This window comes from Xenia sp. Carnegie-2017, unplaced genomic scaffold (genome assembly GCF_021976095.1).
Source record: "Xenia sp. Carnegie-2017 unplaced genomic scaffold, XeniaSp_v1 HiC_scaffold_20, whole genome shotgun sequence".
NCBI lineage: Eukaryota > Metazoa > Cnidaria > Anthozoa > Malacalcyonacea > Xeniidae > Xenia > Xenia sp. Carnegie-2017.
The window spans coordinates 3,855,031-3,873,203 of NW_025813483.1; the positions used below are offsets into that span (position 1 = coordinate 3,855,031).

An 18,173-nucleotide genomic window follows, 5' to 3' on the forward strand; every position below is an offset into this window, starting at 1 on the left:
TGGGAGCAATATTTTGATAAGTTGAATGAACGAGAGCGACAGTACATGGATGGCAATTTTCAAAAAAAAAACACAGCTTACTTAGGAATGAAAACTGTTATGTTAGCAGTGCAAAAAAATGCCGAAGAATCCATCTTGTTGAAACATGTTTTTAAATTTTTCTCAATAATATCTTTCGATCCCTTACCACAAGATGTTATAATACGATTTATTGAAAGCATTGATCCACAAATATCTGCAGAATATGTCTGTCTTCAATTAAAGCATTGTTCTTTATTCCTTCAAACAGAACACAACGACATCCGCCTGCACAGCGTTATACACGAAGCCATCAAAAATTATTCATCGCAGACCTTTGGCTGTAAACAAAACGAAAATAATTGCAAAAAGTCTGCAGCTGATCTTGCCTGTCAAGTTGCTTGTGCATTAAATCATTTTGAAGACAGAGAAGATGAAATCAAAATAATTCCACATCTAATTAAATTCATAACAAATTCATCATTTCAACATTTCCTAAATGAGTTGATCGATGAAAAATCATCAAAACAAAAACTTGATGAAAGAAATTGGAAATTTGCCAAATATTTTGTAGATGTTTTGGAAAGATTTTGCAACTATAAACTTGCAAGCAAAGTACTTTATGAAATAACAGAAATTCAAACTAAAGTGTTAGGTGTTGATCATATTGAAGTTTCATATTCGTACAACAAGCTGGGTTTATTGCTTTTGAAGAAAGGAGAATATGAAAATGCTAAATATTTTCTCGAGCGAGCAATGGGAATTCAAGCAAAAACATTCGGACTTGACCATGCTAATATTGCGACAACGTACAACAATCTGGGTTTGATTTACAGTAAAATGGGAGAGTACGAAAAAGCTAAAGATTTTTATGAACGAGCGATAGAAATTCAAATGAAAACGTTTGGACATGACCATGTTAATATTGCGACAACGTACAACAATCTGGGGTTGATTTACAGTAAAATGGGAGAGTACGAAAAAGCTAAAGATTTTTATAAACGAGCGATACAAATTGAAACGAAAACATTTGGACTTGACTTAGTCAATATTGCGACAACGTACAACAATCTGGGTTTGGTTTACAGTAAAATGGGAGAGTACAAAAAGGCAAAAGATTTTTATGAAGGAGCGATAGAAATTCAAATGAAAACATTTGGACCTGACCATGTTAATATTGCGACAATGTACAGCAATCTGGGTTCGGTTTACAGCGATATGGGAGAGTACGAAAAAGCAAAAGATTATTATGAACGAGTGATGAAAATTGAAACGAAAGCATTTGGACCTGACCATGTTGATATTGCGATAACGTACAACAATCTTGGTTCGGTTTACAGTAAAAAGGGAAAGTATGAAAAAGCAAAAGATTTTTATGAACGAGCGACGAAAATTCAAACGAAAGCATTTGGACCTGACTGTGTTAATATTGCGGCAACGTGCAACAATCTGCGTTTGGTTTCCCGTGGTATGGTTAAGGTCGAAAAAGCGAAAGATTTTTTTGAACTAGCGATGGAAATTGTTGCAAACAAATTAGTTGATGATGATGAAAGTAAGTGTAAGATAAATTGCATGAGTGATAATTATAAAATCTTGATGATTTTAGGTATTTTTTACAGAAATTTAAAAATCTGATTGATGACTTATTTGAAAATTATGAAAATGTGAAACTATTGATTTTAAAACAAAGTCGAGTCTTCTACACATTTTTTTGGCTGTTTGACTTATAGTGTTTTATGATGTCAACAATAATTACATTTGTGAATTCTATGATGGGACAATTAGGGATGAGCGACCTGATGAACGATATATTTTGCTGAAAAGAGGAAAACATTTTCCATATAAGATGTAAATCATTATCCCGGCTGCCTTTATAGCACAGCAAACTAAATTGTATTACTATATAGATGTTAATTTTTTGAAGTAATTGTAAACGTGTTGGGGCATGCACAATTTATATATAATTACTGCGATGAAACGTGCAAACGTTTTTGTATAAATACCAATAAAATGCAGAGTAAACGTTTAACCAAAAATTTTCTCTGACCTTGCATTTTTGCTTCAGAGTTGTACATTTTGGCCATTACGACAATATCTTTTTTGTTAAAAATGCATTGTTTGTCCATGAATATATGTTTTATTTAACGGCTTAATTGGACGTTAATACTAAAAAATCAGTACGTACTGACCTAAACGGTGAATAATGCTTTTATTACTTTTATTATAAAGAAATTTGCATTGCAAAATGGCCGATGCGGGTGGTTAAGTGAAGCTTTTGACAAAGTTCTCTTCGTCTAGATAGTAAAATTAACTTTCGCTATGACAATTACCATCTAAATACATTAAAATTTCACTTTGTAAACAAATTTATTGCGAAAGAACATCACTTTCAGACCATCGCCAAGACATCGCAAAAAGCTGCCCACTGCTGTAGCCTGCAGTTTTTAGGTTGCAGAAAATCAAAAATATCACTAGGCATGTTAAATGAAAAATAAAAACATTTAAATTTTACTCCAGTTAAGATTGTATATTTATTATTATAGTTTTGAATAAAGATGAAGTTATTGGAACTCGTTCAACTCCACAAGCTCCGCACGGTAAAGAAAACAGAAAACGAGGTATGTTTTTTTTCTTTAGTAAATTTTATTATCAGCGGCCATAGATAGCTCACTATGAATGTTGAAGTTCTGCTAAGTCATATGCATGGTGCAGAAAACATAAAAGAAGGTATGTGTACGTCTTGTTTAGAGATTTCACTGAATATAGCATATGAATTGAAGTAATTCATTAAGATTCAACCAGGTAATTCATATTTTAGAGATTTACTCTTAGAAATGAATAAAAATTCATGTTTGTAGTAGCTACATTAAGTATGCTTATTTTGTTTTGTAAGGTAATGTGAAATATTTTAATCCATCAGAAAATATTCCCATATTTTTGCTCATATTTCACCACCACATAATAATTCTTTTAAAAAACATTTTTTTAATTATAACGAAGAAAGCGGTTTTAGTGCAGCAAACGTAAAGGAGTACAGAAGAAGTACCACTGTTTTTCCGTATTTAAAAATATATTAAAATAAATGGATTGCTAAGGACTTATTTCCAACTACTTTCATAATTTGGCACACCGTTCTGTCTAAATTAAGTAACTTACTAATCCGTAGTAGCTATATAGTTATTTTAAACCAATTTTTGCTTTGAATACATACAATTTTTTAATTTTTTCAGTAGCCGCTGCGCACGCGCAGCTATGTGCGAGAGTTGAAAAGTGTTAAGGTCATTTTATTGCGAAGTTCATTGCAATGAACTTCTTTGGCATTTGTTGAAATAAACGAACATATGACAACAGCTCATCGTTAAACTTTTGTGAGGCAAAACTAAATTTTGCGTATCGAAGTAAGTGAGGTCACAATGAGAACAAATTTAGCGCGTGACAAATGTTAATCTTTGTGTAATAAACTCAATGAAATACTTGCATGATATTAAGGCTCCATCAGCGTTCAAAGATCAAATAAAAGTTACTTGCAATCGGCAAAGAATGACAAGAGCCCTAATCTTATCATACTGTTGTTGAAAAGTATTAGATAAAACCCAGAGCATACACTTGAAGCTATATTGCCTGGATGTGGTCATCTGTTAATACCAAAATAAAAAGGAGCTCGATTCTGTATGATCATAGTCTTTTGTTGGTGTGTTAAATATAGGACAGAATACTAGCTAAAATTCTCTGCATGGATATACTAAGCGTTCATTTTCAAAGATTAAACATTTGCATAAAATCGTCAAAAATATAGTCTTTTATTCAAAATGTTATTAATTTAATACTATGCAAACATAGCTCTTTGACCCCAAAATAGAAATACAAGTCGTATACACGTTAATCAATCATTTATCAGTAAAGAGAATGACATCTCTTATACTTTAGAAAAATGATTGAAAACAAGTTGTTGACGATGTAGTATTTGTGGCAAAAGTCTATCATATCTATCATTTGGGGAGAAATCTTAAGGGCTGTATTTTCCTTGATGTGACCCCAGTCACGTATTACGCATTCTGAGCGAGGAACTTCAGAAAATACAGAAAGGTTTTGTGACAGTTCAACTGAGTCATTCAATTGAACAATGAGCAAAAAGCTCATTTTCAAGCCTTGAAGAAGTTTGGTGCATTTAATAACAAAACACATACAGTATTCAAACTGTGCTCATTATTCTAGTCCATTTTGAGGCCATATATTTGACAGGCTACCCCAATGGGCTACCCACATAATCGATATTCGTAAGCGCTTTTCATCTTGAATTTGCTAATCATATGCGAGCATAGTAAGTTTATAAAGATGCTAGGCTTCAAACGAATTAAAATTTTTTTATCTGTATAGTATTTGTTTATTAATACATTATGTATTTTCTTTCATTGATTTATTAATTAAATTATTTGTTCTGAATTTTCAAGGTCCTCTTAGTCGTCACAAAAATGATGAAAGCTCTAATGATGACAGTTCTGAAGATGACAGTACTAGAGATGACAGTTCTGATGATGACAGTACTAGAGATGACAGTTCTAGTGATGATAATTCCATCAATAATAGCCCTGGTTATGGTGCGTCAAATGATCTCTTCAAATCCGAAGATGATCATTCATTTGAAAAAATGTTTCTTGATGATGAATATGACATTAAAGAAGATGTGCACATAAAGCTCAAAAGGTTACTTTCTCGATAGTCACGTCTAGGGACTTACCGTTAGTAAAAGAGGATGATATTCCGTATGATCTTAATAGCACTAGATTAATTAAGCATATAAAATATAGATAATCGACTTATAACATTAAGTCATCTTCAATTTATGTATGAAGTCGAGTATTTACAATGTTAAATATACAGTAGGACATGCATATGACACATATGGAGTAGTAATCAGTAGAGGGATAATTTTTTATAATAAATCTTAGATTAGAAGTAATATTTACATGGCATGCATTGTGAGTATCATAGAGATTAATTGAAATATTACGTTTGTTGGTTGAGATCGGTTTGTGTTTGCGTATGTGTAGAGATCTATAAGTTTGAGAGAAAATGGAGTGTTGGCAGTGTCTAAGATGGTAATGCGAAAGAGAGTGTATTCGGATTTGCAGTTAAGATTCTTTATTTTTTCTGGAAATTATGTGCTTTTTAAGCCAGGTCCCTCCCATGTGGCTACATGACGGGTTGTTATTCACCATGACAAATACGCTGTTCAGAGCCATTTTAAATTTATTAGCACGACGAATTTCTTATTTTTACTTTTCTTTTACAGTTTGCCTGGGATGCGGGGCGTTTATGGAAAAGTCGGTCCAAACAAGAAACTACCATATTTCCATTTGTTTATCACAGTTGATTACGAGAGTGTTGATGAAGCTGTGTTGAAAGATAAAATCGATGAAATGTTTGGACCGAATGCTTCGAGGTACTTTGAATTTCGTCCAAAACCATCGACAACACCAAAGCTTCAACTGCTATCAAAGATTGCAGTAGAAAGAAACAGTCGGAGAGTTTCAAGAGGCACATTAACGATGTTCTGTTACCAGAACGGGAAACATTACGCGTTGACCTGTTGTCATGTTTGTTACAACGGAGATGGTGATGACAAAATTTATGAAATGCTCAATCAAAACAAAAATGACCCAAACGAATTCAAATTACATTTGAGTACAAATCAATACAACTACACATCACCTTCAGAACCCAAAATTTCCTTAGGCCATTTCAGTGACTATAAATTAGAAACCAATATGGACATTTTGTCAATAGAAGTCAATGAAGATTTTAATGAAAATTGCAGACGAAATAGAATACACAGACCTTCTTGGAATGATGTATGGAGGGAGCTGAATAGACGAGTTCATGTTGAGAACGAGACAGTTGAAGTAAAAAAGTATGAGAAGTATAAAATTGGGAAAATTTGTGATGTTTCTTATTCCTGTAATGAGCCTGAAAAGAAGGTCGTGTATCAGGATGCCGTTCTGGTGAAAAGCGAAGAACATTTCCTTAAAAGTGGTGAGTCTGGCGTGCTAGTATATTTTCGGGATGAGCATGGAAGAAGAATTCCCTTTGGTTATGGTATTGCTCGGGTTTATCACGAAGAACTCTGCGAGCCAAGGTATAAGTATTTTATATGCTTCAAACTGAGTAAGGCTTTAAAAAAGTTATTTGGTGAAGAAAACTGTGAGAGCTGTGGCTGTTTTCATGAATGTGCTAATGTCATGCAATGATGGCGCTTGATTGGAAAGCATCTTGTCATCTTACTTATATTCTGTTGAAGTATATTACACACCACGCTTGTATTGACAATTTCGAAACATCTCCAATTTATATAGGAGAGTTTTATATTTAGCCTTAGACTTATTATAATAGATTAATCACTGAAAAAAAGAATTGTTTTTTTGTATTGTGTACAATGTTACTGGAGGATCAAAACTGGAAAGTTATATGGCCTTTTAGCAGTAAAAAAGAATGAAGCAACTCTTGAAAGCTGCAATTTTTTTGAAGTTAACTCACTCGCTGTTCAAATATTTTTATACAATATACAACAATATATCATGCAGTTGTATGAATTTGTAGAAGGAAAGATCTTAAGGAAATTATAAAACGTTAAAATTTATATTTTATTATTTTTTTATTCATGCCAGTCAAATGCCTGAAAAATGCAGAGGGTTGCGTCTTAAGGAAGAACATCCGGCGTAAAAACCATTGCCAAAATGAAATATGTAAATCAGTTCTTTGTCTTCCATACCAGATCAGTCGCATAGCTTGCTGGAAATGGAATTGAATTACTGTAGGTCTGCAAATAGGAGAAAACGTATCTTCACAAAGAAAAAGTAGACGAATGACAGAGTTGAGCACTGCATGAAGTAAGAACTTTAAATGTTGGGACAATGTAAGTAAAAGCTAGACAGTTGGTGGACATAATGTAATGGGAAGAAGTAAATATCTTGAAGGAAAAGGTAACAAAGCTAGAATTTTCACACGCTATGCATACGTATTTAGCATTTGAGCTCCGTAGCAAAGATGAAATATTTTTTAACACATTTATCCTCGGGAAAAAAAATTAAAAAGAAACGGTTACTCAAGATGTAGTGCGGATACAAAGTAGAACAGATAGACTATGAAAAAAAGGCATACTTTTAAATTGAAGACAAAACTTGAAAAACCTTTCTAGTGTTCATGAAGAAAGTGAATGAGATTTCAAAAAAATTCCGACTTCATAAATTTTAAATGAAATTACTCCATACGTATCACAACGACAAACCAATAAATAATACAACATAAATGAATCTGACCGTAATAGATGGTGATCCTGAACAGAATAAGTAAATGGCGAACCATTATGATCCATTGGAACTCCAAAACCATTAATATTTGTTCTACAAAGTAAATGTTCATAATAATGATATTTGCGATTGAAAAATCATAAATTCAACGACACTAAATTGCAACTTTGTACCCAGGCTCTTTAAATTTACGCTCCTCAAAAAGATTTTTATCAACCGTAAGTATTATGTAAAAATTATGTATGATTTGTATTAGATGAAGTAATGCCATTACCTCTGTATGATCCAATACTTTATCGTGTGACATAAAAAAATAAATTTTACATCATCTATCAACTGAATAAATACTTGAATAACTTCATTTCTTACCCTCGAAATGCACATTAAATCATACTTTAAGAAAAGTGAGATTTTGAAGCTGTCTTGCGGTCCATCTTTCGTGAGGGTCGTGCACGAAACAACGTGTCAAAAATTCCCTTCCTTCATCACTAAGGGATTCTGGGATTGCAGGAGAGCCACCCTCACCAACCTTTAACATGATCGCCCATTGGCTGTCGTACTCGCTCCACGTGGGCTAAAAAATGAGAATAGAGTCACGTGACGAGGATGAAGTAGAACACGTGTTTGGAAAAAAGGTCTCTAATTAATCACTACCCTAAAAATCACCATAAACATACTTTAAATGGTTGTCATTGACATGAAAGAAAACGTCTTCTCTCACAACCAACAATACAACCAGACTTTGAATGGTTGTCATGGACCTGAAGTAAAACGTCATCTCTCACAACCAACAATACAACCATACTTTCAATGGTTGTCATGGACATGAAAAAAACGTCATCTCTCACAACCAGCAATACAACCATACTTTCAATGGTTGTCATGGACATGAAAAAAACGTGTTCTCTCACAACCAACAATACAACCATACTTTCAATGGTTGTCATGGACATGAAAGAAACGTCTTCTCTCACAACCAACAATACAACCAGACTTTGAATGGTTTCATGGACATTAAGGAAAACGTCTTCTCTCACAACCAACATTACAACCAGAAGAATTGGAAGAAAGAATTGCTGGTAAGTAGAGACTATAAAGAAATCATAAAGCTACCTTAACGAATACATAAGAAAAGTTAAAAAATGTACACTTGTATTCTAAAAGCTCATTCACATTCACTCTCGCTGGGTTGAGCTTCCTTAAAACAAAGTAATCATTGGAAAAATGGGGCTGTGTCTACACTATACCAGATTCGCTCATCACAACATCTTCATTTGCTTTAAAGGGTTAACTGTTAAGAGTAAAAGCTTATTAAGTTGATAGATTTAGTCTATTTGATTGTGTTTCTGACGTTGAACAATTTCACTGCCTTTTAATACAAAGAATATTCAACCTGCTACGATAGCGATCCGGTATAGTGTAAACAGGGGCCTGACGGTATTTTAACATCAAAGAATTTTTAATTTAGAGTGCTTAATCAAAAGTCTTGACGTTGATGGAGACACGAGTTTGCTATTGCATGGTGGGAATGCGATTACTGTGTCGCACTAAATGAGTGTAAACGTGAGTAAGATTTTAGAATACTTTCAGGATCCCACCGCAGAAAGCAACATTTTAATCGCACGAAAACAAATTCACAAGTATGAATGGCGAACGAATAAATCTTTTAATGGTATAATATTGAAATACGGAAGTGGAGAAACGTAAACAGCTTTACAACAGCCAACTCAAAATAAAATGAAAGACGTCCAGTCGTTCCTAACACTACATTAAGTACATTAAAAATTTTGCTTTGGACGTTTACTGTTCCTGACTCTTACGATAAAATAAGTTAAAAAACCTCCTGACGATTCTCTTTATCTCTTGGTAATACAGAGGAGATAGAACAAGCCAATGGATCACGTGAACAAGAGGTAAACTGATAGCCAGAGGAATTAAAAAGAAAATAATACGATCTAAAGTAAGATTTTCTAGGTCGTAAAATACACTCTGTATCACAATGCAAGTATCAATTGGAAGTGACAAGACAACTATCTCTAAAATGTAAATAAACATCACTTTTGCTAGTCTTGAATTTTTTGCAATGATGACAGATCCTTGTTGTTGTTCGGACAAATTAAACGTTTTTAAAAGCGTCTTTTTCCATTGATATAACGTGGTGACAATTTTCCAATATAATAACGGTCAAAATCCAACATATACCGACTTCAGTCGTTTTAACGTTTCTGAGTCCAATTTAATATCCTCAACTAAACTGGGGACAATGAGGAGTACGAGGAAGATTATTATCTATACCGGTCCCACGATAGCAATAACAGTTCTTGGTTTGGGTGATAACACTTGAAATTTTATGGGTGTTACAATAAGACCATAATTATTTAGTGCCAAACCGAGGGTTATAAAGTAATATGTAGGAAGGAGTATGGATAAGACTCGTGTCATGACATCCAAGCCTATTACAATCATTATATCCAAGACAGCGAAACCATACGTGAAAATATTACAGATACAAGTACATGCTAAAAGAAGACTGTTGTTTTTTCCAGTCGATGAATGAAACGTCTTGTAAATAACGTAAAGTAATATCGGATTGGAAATAAAAGAAAGCACAACCAAAACGTTATGGATTATGATCATAGCCTCATAGTTGTCAACAACGTTTGTAGGAAAACGAAACCATCCAAATTCAAAGAACTCCAGATTACTGTAATTTCTTGTGGTATTAAAATACATCTTGAGACGGTCAACAATTGCTGAGAATAATGGTCGACTGCTTCTTGTATTGCCACAGCAGTAATGCCTTTTGTTTTGATGTTAGAATGTAAACGACTTTGGAATCGATTAACCACTTTATCGGTTGTTGTTGGGTATTTTTTGCGAGATGATTTTGGCGAATACTGCAATTCTGTTACAGATGGTTTATCTTATAAATAACAATTGTACGTCTTGCAGCCTTTCATTCATTCATTCTTCGCGATGCTTGACCTTTCTTTCACAATAACAACTCACTCTGACTGTTCGCATATGACACAAGTACTGATCTTTTGTCAAACGTCAAAATGTGTCTATCTTTAGCTAAACAGCCACGTATATGAGAGGCAAATTCTTCAATGACCAAAGTTTACAACCCCTCACGAAGCCAAATCTTTCTCAATATCAAACAATGTTCTTGTGAGAAATGTAAAAGTTCTATTCCATCAAGATGTCAACGATCAAATTGTGCTTTAAGGATAAATGACAAAGCGATTTACTGAAATCATATACCTGCGTAGAAAAGGCTTTGTCCAATCTGTTTACATTTATCTCTTTAAGGCGACAATTAAAGAGAAATAGAAGGTAAAAGAACGTTATGAATTAATCAATCTTAATAAAACATTCTTTATATAGATAAGTGGGGGAGAATATTAACATAGACAACTGAGAACAAAAATAAATATCATTAAAAAATACTGGCTTGATTAAAAAATGTAAGATGTTCGATCATAAATTAAAATATATTCGAAATACTAATGTTAAACAACTGCTCACGTTTTGTTAATCAGCTTAAAAAATATTGCCTATTGTTAAAAAATAAAAACTGTTTGTTGTTGTAAACCAATCAGAATTAGAAAGATAATGTCGACATTCTTATTCTCCATTAAATCCACATTTTAATCACATGCAAACAAACTGACATTAATGAATAGGATTACAGTCGAATCCTTCAAAGCCAAACTATGGAAATGCCAACGTGAAGAAACCTAACTGTTTTAAGACAATAAAATTTATAACAAAATGAAACATTGGTAATCAATGGTTACAAATCCATCTGGTTTTATTTACACATTGGAATGGTAAGGGCTATAGGAGTATATTCATCAGTTTAGCTGTTGTTGTCGATGTTGTTGATGAATTTAGTAATTACTGCTTCTGTTGCAGATGGTTTATCAACTTGCAAATAAAAATATGTCTTCCAGCTTTTCAATCATTCATTCATCGCACTCAGCCTCTTGTCACGGAGTTATATCTCTGTCAAACGGAAGCACGTTGCTAAAAAAACATGTATATTGGAAGCAAATTCTTTGATGAACAAGGTTCAACGTCACGAAGCTAAGGTTTAAATGTAACTTCTATTCCACCAAGACACCAAAGATGAAATTTTTTTATGAAAAATGCCCAAGCGATTTACTGAAATCATAGGCCGACATAGAAAAGTTTTTGTGCAATTGTTTACACTCGTCTCCAATATACAAAGCAATGAATGCAACAGCTGAAATTATTCAAAAATGATAGTTATCGATTCTCGTCGTCACAATTTCTCCACTTTTTCCACGTTGAAAAGAAACAATCTTTTGAATCTTCAATAAATATCGAAAATACACGAAAAGAGTGAATTATAAAAAATTTGCTGCTTTAACTGTAGCAATGACAGACGGAGACGAAGCACAAAGATTTAATTAAAAATACGCCAAACAAGAAAATTATACCTTCATGAACTTAAAACAGTTCTTTGTCGAGTCGAAGGGATTATAGTTAGTCTACAGCAGTCGGTAAGAACAGAGAGTATTTGTCATGGTCATTAAACATAGATTAAGAATGGTAAAAAAGAAAAATGTACAATATTTTAAAGACTGATAAAAGGAATTCCAAATATTACGGTAGACAACTCTCTCGGTTGGTTTTGACGTCAAATTAAAGTTTGATATAGTGCTAGTTTTCGGATAGTACTTTTTATTTAAAATCATCGTCCGGAATAGATTGTGTATAATGACTGACAACACTGTTGACTGACAACAAACATAAAAAGAAAATTATCAGATTATTAAAATAAATAATTGATAAGAAAAAAACATACTAACAAATTTTTGACATTACAAAAAATTTCTCGGCTCTGAAAATGAATTATTGCTTTCATAGGGAAAAATGTCAATTTCCTTCTGCAAGATTTTGACGTCAACAAAGATATGTACTTACGAACATATTTTTATCAACGATGGGAAACAGAAAATAACAATGTTTCAATCACTTGCAATCTTTATTAAAATCACCTAGTGATGCTTCAATCGTTTCTATCTTTATTAAAAAATACTTTTTAATAAAGATTGGAAATGATTGACACCTCACTAGCTAAGAGTCTGTTGCATGAAATGAAATGGATAATTGCATGTCGTTGTATAAAAAATTAAATTTCTCTCCAAAACCAAAAAGCGATCATTGAAACCATGTTGTATCAATAAAATAGCGCCAGTTCAAAGGTAAAAAAGTTTCCGTCTTGTAAAGTAGACATGACCACTTTTTTAATACGATAAAAACACCCAGGGTAGGTGTTTTTTTATTATGGGAGTTTATTATTTAAAATCATAAATCAAATTCATGAAAGAAAATCTTTAAGACAGTTTTCTTGAATTTGTAAATTGCTGTTGAACGCTTATTCAACCACCGGAATCATTTCAGAAATAAGTCCAAAAGATCATTTAGTACAGAAAAAAAGTTGAAATTTTAGTCATCTAAAGTGTCTGTGTACGGTTAGCAAAATATCATCAAATTTTGGCAGCAGGGATTATTAGTAGAAGAGTATTTTTTATCAAGTAAATGTAATTTTAAATATTTGTCAACTCCATACATTCTATATACATATATTTTAAAACACATTTACATTTTAACTATATAATAAATAATAATTATCTTATATGCCTTTAAGCTGGAGTAATCTTCTAAACTGATATAGCTACAAATGCAAAATACCAAACTTGGATAGATTATATATTTACTTAAAAATTCTCTCAATAAATAAAACGCATTATTTTCTTGAAGCTTAATTTTCAAACGCAATGCCTAAGTATGCAGTAGTTGAGCTCCGTAGTAAAGATGAAATATTTTCTAACACATTTATCCTCCAGAAAAAATATTCAAATAAACGATTGCTCAAGATGTTCTAGTGTGAATACAAAGAACACACAGACCATGAAAAACGGCATACTTTTAAAAGAAAATTTGAAAAACTTTGCGAGTGTCCATCAAGAACAAGAAGGAAACTTCAAACAAATTCCGACTTCATTTAAATAAATTACTCCATAGCTACCACGACGGCAAACTAATAAATAATGCAACATAGATAAATCTGACCGTAATAGATGGTGATCCTGAACAGAATAAGTAAATAGCGAACCAGTATGATCCATTATGATCCATTGGAATTCCAAAACCAGCAATAATTGTTCTATAAAATAAATGTTCAAAACAATGATATCTGTGATTTAAAAATGACCAATCTAACGACACAAAATTGTAACTTCGTACGCAAGCTCTTTCACTGACGCTACTCAGTAATTAAGGTAGGAGCGACAATTCAAAAACTCGGGGTACAAGGTTTGCCAAACTGTAAGTACCATGTAAATATTAACTTTGTTTAGTGTGTATTGAGATTAGCTCTGTAAGATCCAAAGTCTTGTGTGACATAGGAAGACAACAAATTCTACAGCATATATCAACTGAATAAATACTTGAATAACTTCATTTCTTACCCATGAAATGCGCATTAAATCATAATTTAAGAAAAGTGAGATTTTGAAGCTGTCTTGCGGTCCATCTCTCGTGAGGGTCGTGCACGAAACAACGCGTCAAAAATTCCCTTCCTTCATCACTAAGGGATTCTGGGATTGCAGGAGAGCCACCCTCACCAACCTTAAACATGATCGTCCATTGGTTGTCGTACTCGCTCCACGGGGGCTAAAAAAGATGAGAATAGAGTCACGTGACGAGGATGAAATATAACACGTGTTCGGAAACAGTGTATCTAATTAATCACTACACTAAAAATCTATCACCATAAAGATTCATGTGATTTTTTTCGAAAAGAGAAGGAGGAAAACGTCTTCTCTCAAAACCAACAACACAACCAGACTTTGAATGGTGGTCATTGACAAAAAGAAAAACGTCTTCTCACGCAAACAACAATACAGCCAGAAGAATTGGAAGAATTGCTGGTAAGTAGAGACAATAAACTAATGATAAAGCTACTTTAACGAATATATAAGAGAAGTTAAAAAATATACTCCTGTATACAAAAAGCTCACTCACACTCACTCTCGCTGAGTGGATCTTCCATATAACCTTGTAATTATTGGAAAATTGACGGTATTTTTACTTCAAGAAATTTTCAATTTAGAGTGGTTAATCAAAAGTCTTGACATTGATGGAGACACGAGTTTGGTATTGCATGGTGGGAATGCAATTACGGTGTCGCACTAAATGAGTGTAAACGTGAGTAAGATTTTAGAATACGTTCAGGATCCCACCGCAGAAAGCAACATTTTAATCGCACGAAAACAATTCACAAGTATGAATGGCGAACGAATAAATCCTTTAATGGTATAATATTCAAACACGGAAGTGGAGAAACGTAAACAGTTTTACAACAGCCAACTCAAAATAAAATGAAAGACCTCCACTTGTTCCTAACACTACATTAAGTACATTAAAAATTTTGCTTTATACGTTTACTGTCCCTGACTCTTACGATGAAATAAGTTAAAAATCTTTCCCACAATTCTCTTTATCTCTTGGTAATACAGAGGAGATAGAAGAAGCCAGTGGATCACATGAACAAGTGGTAAACTAATGGCCGCAGGAACTAAGAAGAAGATTATACGATCTAAAGTAAGATTTTCTAAGTCGTAAAATACACTCTGTATCACAATGCAAGTATCAACTGGAAGTGACAAGACAACTATCTCCAAAATGTAAATAAACATCACTTTTGCTAGTCTTGAATTTTTTGCAATGATGACAGATCCTTGTTGTTGTTCGGACAAATTAAACGTTTTTAATAGCGTCTTTTTCCTTTGATATAACGTGTTGACAATTTTCCAATATAATACCAATATAATAACGGTCAAAATCCAACATATACCGACTTCAGTCGCCAACAACGTTTCTGAGTACAATTCAATATCCTCAACAAAACTGGGGACAATGAGGAGTACGAGGGAGATTATTAACCATACTGGTCCCACGATAGCAATTACAGTTCTTGGTTTGGGTGATAACACTTGAAATTTTATGGGTGTTACAATAAGACCATAATTATTTAGTGCCAAACCGAGGGTTATAAAGTAATATGTAGGCAGAGATATGGATAAAGCTCGTGTCATGACATCGACGCCGATTACAATCATTATATCTAAGATACCGAAACCATACGTGAAAATATTACAGATACAAGTACATGCTAAAAGAAGACTGTTGTTCTTTCCAGTAGATGAATGAAACGTCTTGTAAATAACGTAAAGTAATATCGGATTGGAAATAAAAGAAAGCACAACCAAAACATCATGGATTATGATCATAACCTCATAGTTGTCAACAACGTTTGTAGGAAAACGAAACCATCCAAATTCAAAGAACTCAAGATTACTGTAATTTCTTGTGGTATTAAAATACATCTTGAGACGGTCAACAATTGCTGAGAATAATGGTCGACTGCTTCTTGTATTGCCACAGCAGTAATGCCTTTTGTTTTGATGTTAGAATGTAAACGACTTTGGAATCGATCAACCACTTTATCTTTTTTTGTTGGGCTTTTTCGTGAGATGATTTTGGAAAACACTGCACTTCTGTTACAGATGGTTTTATCTTATAAATAACAACTGTAGGTCTTGCAGCCTTTCAGTCATTCATTCTTCGCGACGCTTGACCCTTCTGTCACAATAACAACTCACTCTGACTTTTCGCAAACGACAAAGTACTTAACTTTGTCAAACGTCAAAATGTGTCTCTCTTTAGCTAAACAACGCAGTATATGAGAGGCAAATTCTTCAATGACCAAAGTTCACAACCCTCACGAAGCCAAATCTTTCTCAATATCAAACAATGTTCTTGTGAGAAATGTAAAAGCTCTATTCCATCAAGATGTCAACGATCAAATTGTGCTTTAAGGATAAATGACAAAGCGATTTACTGAAATCGTATGCCTGCGTAGAAAAGGCTTTGTCCAATCTGTTTACATTTATCTCTTTAAGGCGACAATTAAAGAGAAATAGAAGGTAAAAGAACGTTATGAATTAATCAATCTTAATAAAACATTCTTTATATAGATGAGTGGGGGAGAATATTAACATAGACAACTGAGAACAAAATAAATATCATTAAAAAATACTGGCTTGATTAAAAAATGTAAGATGTTTGATCATAAATTAAAAGATATTCGAAATACTAATGTTAAACAACTGCGCATGTTTTGTTAATGAGCTTAAAAAATATTGCCTAATGTTAAAAAATAAGAACTGTTTGTTGCTGTAAACCAATCAGAATTAGAAAGATAATGTCGACATTCTTATTCTCCATTAAACCCACATTTTAATCACATGCAAACAAACTCACAAAAATGAATTGGATTACAGTTGAATCCTTCAAAGCTAAATTATGGATAAGCCAACGTGAAGAAACCTAACCGTTTTAAGACAATAAAATTTATAATAAAATGAAAGACTGGTAATCAATGGTTAAAAATCCATCTGGTTAAAAATAAAAACAAAAAATTATTTCATATCGTTTCTAGCACTACACTAAGAACATAAAATTTTTGTAAAGAGTTTACTGTTCCTGACTCTTACGATGAAATAAATCAAAAATCTTCCCGATAATTTCTTTATCTTGGTAATACAGAGGAGATAGAAGAAGCCAGTGGAACACGTGAACAATTGGTAAACTGATGGCCATAGGAATTAAAAAGAAAATTATACGATGTAAGGTGAGATTTTGTCGGTCGTAAAATACACTCTGTATCATAGTGCAAGTAAAAGTCGGAAGCGTCAAGATAATTAACTCTAAAATGTAAATAAACATCACTTTAGCTAGCCTTGAATTTTTCGCAATGATGACGGATCCCTGTTGATTTTCAGATACATTGAATGTTTTTAAAAGCTTTTCCGATGATATAAAGTCTTGGTGATTTTAAAATATAATATCGATAGAATAATGGTTACAATCCAACATATACCGACTTCTGTCGTCAACAACATTTCCGTGTACAAATGAATATTCTCAACAAAACTGGGGACAATGAGGAGTACGAGTGAGAATATTATATATACTGGTCCCACGATAGCAATAACAGTTTTTGGTTTGGGTGACAACACTTGAAATTTTATGGGTGTACAATAAGACCATAATTATTTAGTGCCAAGCCGAGGGTTATGAGGTAATATGTAGGCATTAATATGGAAAAGACTCGTGTCATGACACCACCGAATCCAATGATCATATTTAACATACTGAAACCATACATGAAAATGTTAGAGACACAAGCAAAGCAAACTATTGTTCTTTCCAGTAGATGAATGAAACGTCTTGTAAATAACGTAAAGAAATATAGGATTGGAAAGAAGTGCAAGCACAACCAAAATATCATGGATTACGATCATAGCCACATAGTTATCAACAACATTTGTAGGAAAACGAAACCATCCAAACTCAAAGAAATCGGTATTACTGTTGTTTCTTGTGTGATTAAAAAACATCTCGGTGTACGGATTTGAATAATTGCTTCTACAGCTTTTGTGAATCTTGCCCGTCGCCCAGGCAATATTCCCTTTGAATATGTCGAATAGATGCAACAACTCAAGCTTTTGAATAACGAAATTTTTATTCCCTGGCAATGTTTATCAAAACGTATATCGCCTCACCTCCACTCAGACTCTCTTCAACTCATTTACAAAAAACATCAATCAAAATTTTTTAAGCCTATTGGTTAACGAAATTAAAACAACTAAGGAGAATTTGTCTCTCTGTTTCAGTAGGACATTCAATTACATAACTTATTCCTAACACACTTCTATACATCTGGAACATTAAGATGTATATCTAAAT

At 33.1% G+C, this 18,173-nt stretch overlaps 1 protein-coding gene and 1 long non-coding RNA gene across 3 annotated transcripts; one reads left to right on the plus strand and one right to left on the minus strand.

The window, feature by feature from the left end:
- Positions 1-1,074: 1,074 nt before the first annotated feature.
- On the plus strand, positions 1,075-7,324 carry LOC124443376. 2 transcript variants are annotated; one of them, XM_046993868.1, is made up of 6 exons: positions 1,075-1,261; positions 1,388-1,570; positions 2,562-2,636; positions 4,470-4,722; positions 5,312-6,154; positions 6,791-7,324. In XM_046993868.1, the coding sequence occupies exons 1-6, from the start codon at positions 1,111-1,113 to the stop codon at positions 6,801-6,803; spliced, it is 1,518 nt and encodes a 505-aa protein (XP_046849824.1). In that variant the 5' UTR covers positions 1,075-1,110; the 3' UTR covers positions 6,804-7,324. The 2 variants fall into 2 exon arrangements, with proteins under 2 accessions (XP_046849824.1, XP_046849823.1); XM_046993867.1 differs by lacking the exon at positions 6,791-7,324 and having other exon boundaries at positions 5,312-6,655.
- Positions 6,742-13,519, minus strand: LOC124443393. The gene is made up of 4 exons (XR_006947650.1): positions 13,431-13,519; positions 7,695-7,899; positions 7,335-7,418; positions 6,742-6,835 (listed from the first exon to the last, which is right to left on the minus strand). It is a non-coding gene; the product is annotated as an uncharacterized LOC124443393 (long non-coding RNA).
- Between the last annotated feature and the right edge of the window lie 4,654 nt (positions 13,520-18,173).

Coding starts and splice junctions, on each gene's coding strand:
- LOC124443376 (XM_046993867.1), top strand. CDS start 1,111: ATGGGAGAGTACAAAAAGGCAAAAGATTTTTATGAAGGAGCGATAGAA. Junction 2,637..4,469: donor TAAAGAAAACAGAAAACGAG/GTATGTTTTTTT, acceptor TGAATTTTCAAG/GTCCTCTTAGTCGTCACAAA. Junction 4,723..5,311: donor GTGCACATAAAGCTCAAAAG/GTTACTTTCTCG, acceptor TTTCTTTTACAG/TTTGCCTGGGATGCGGGGCG.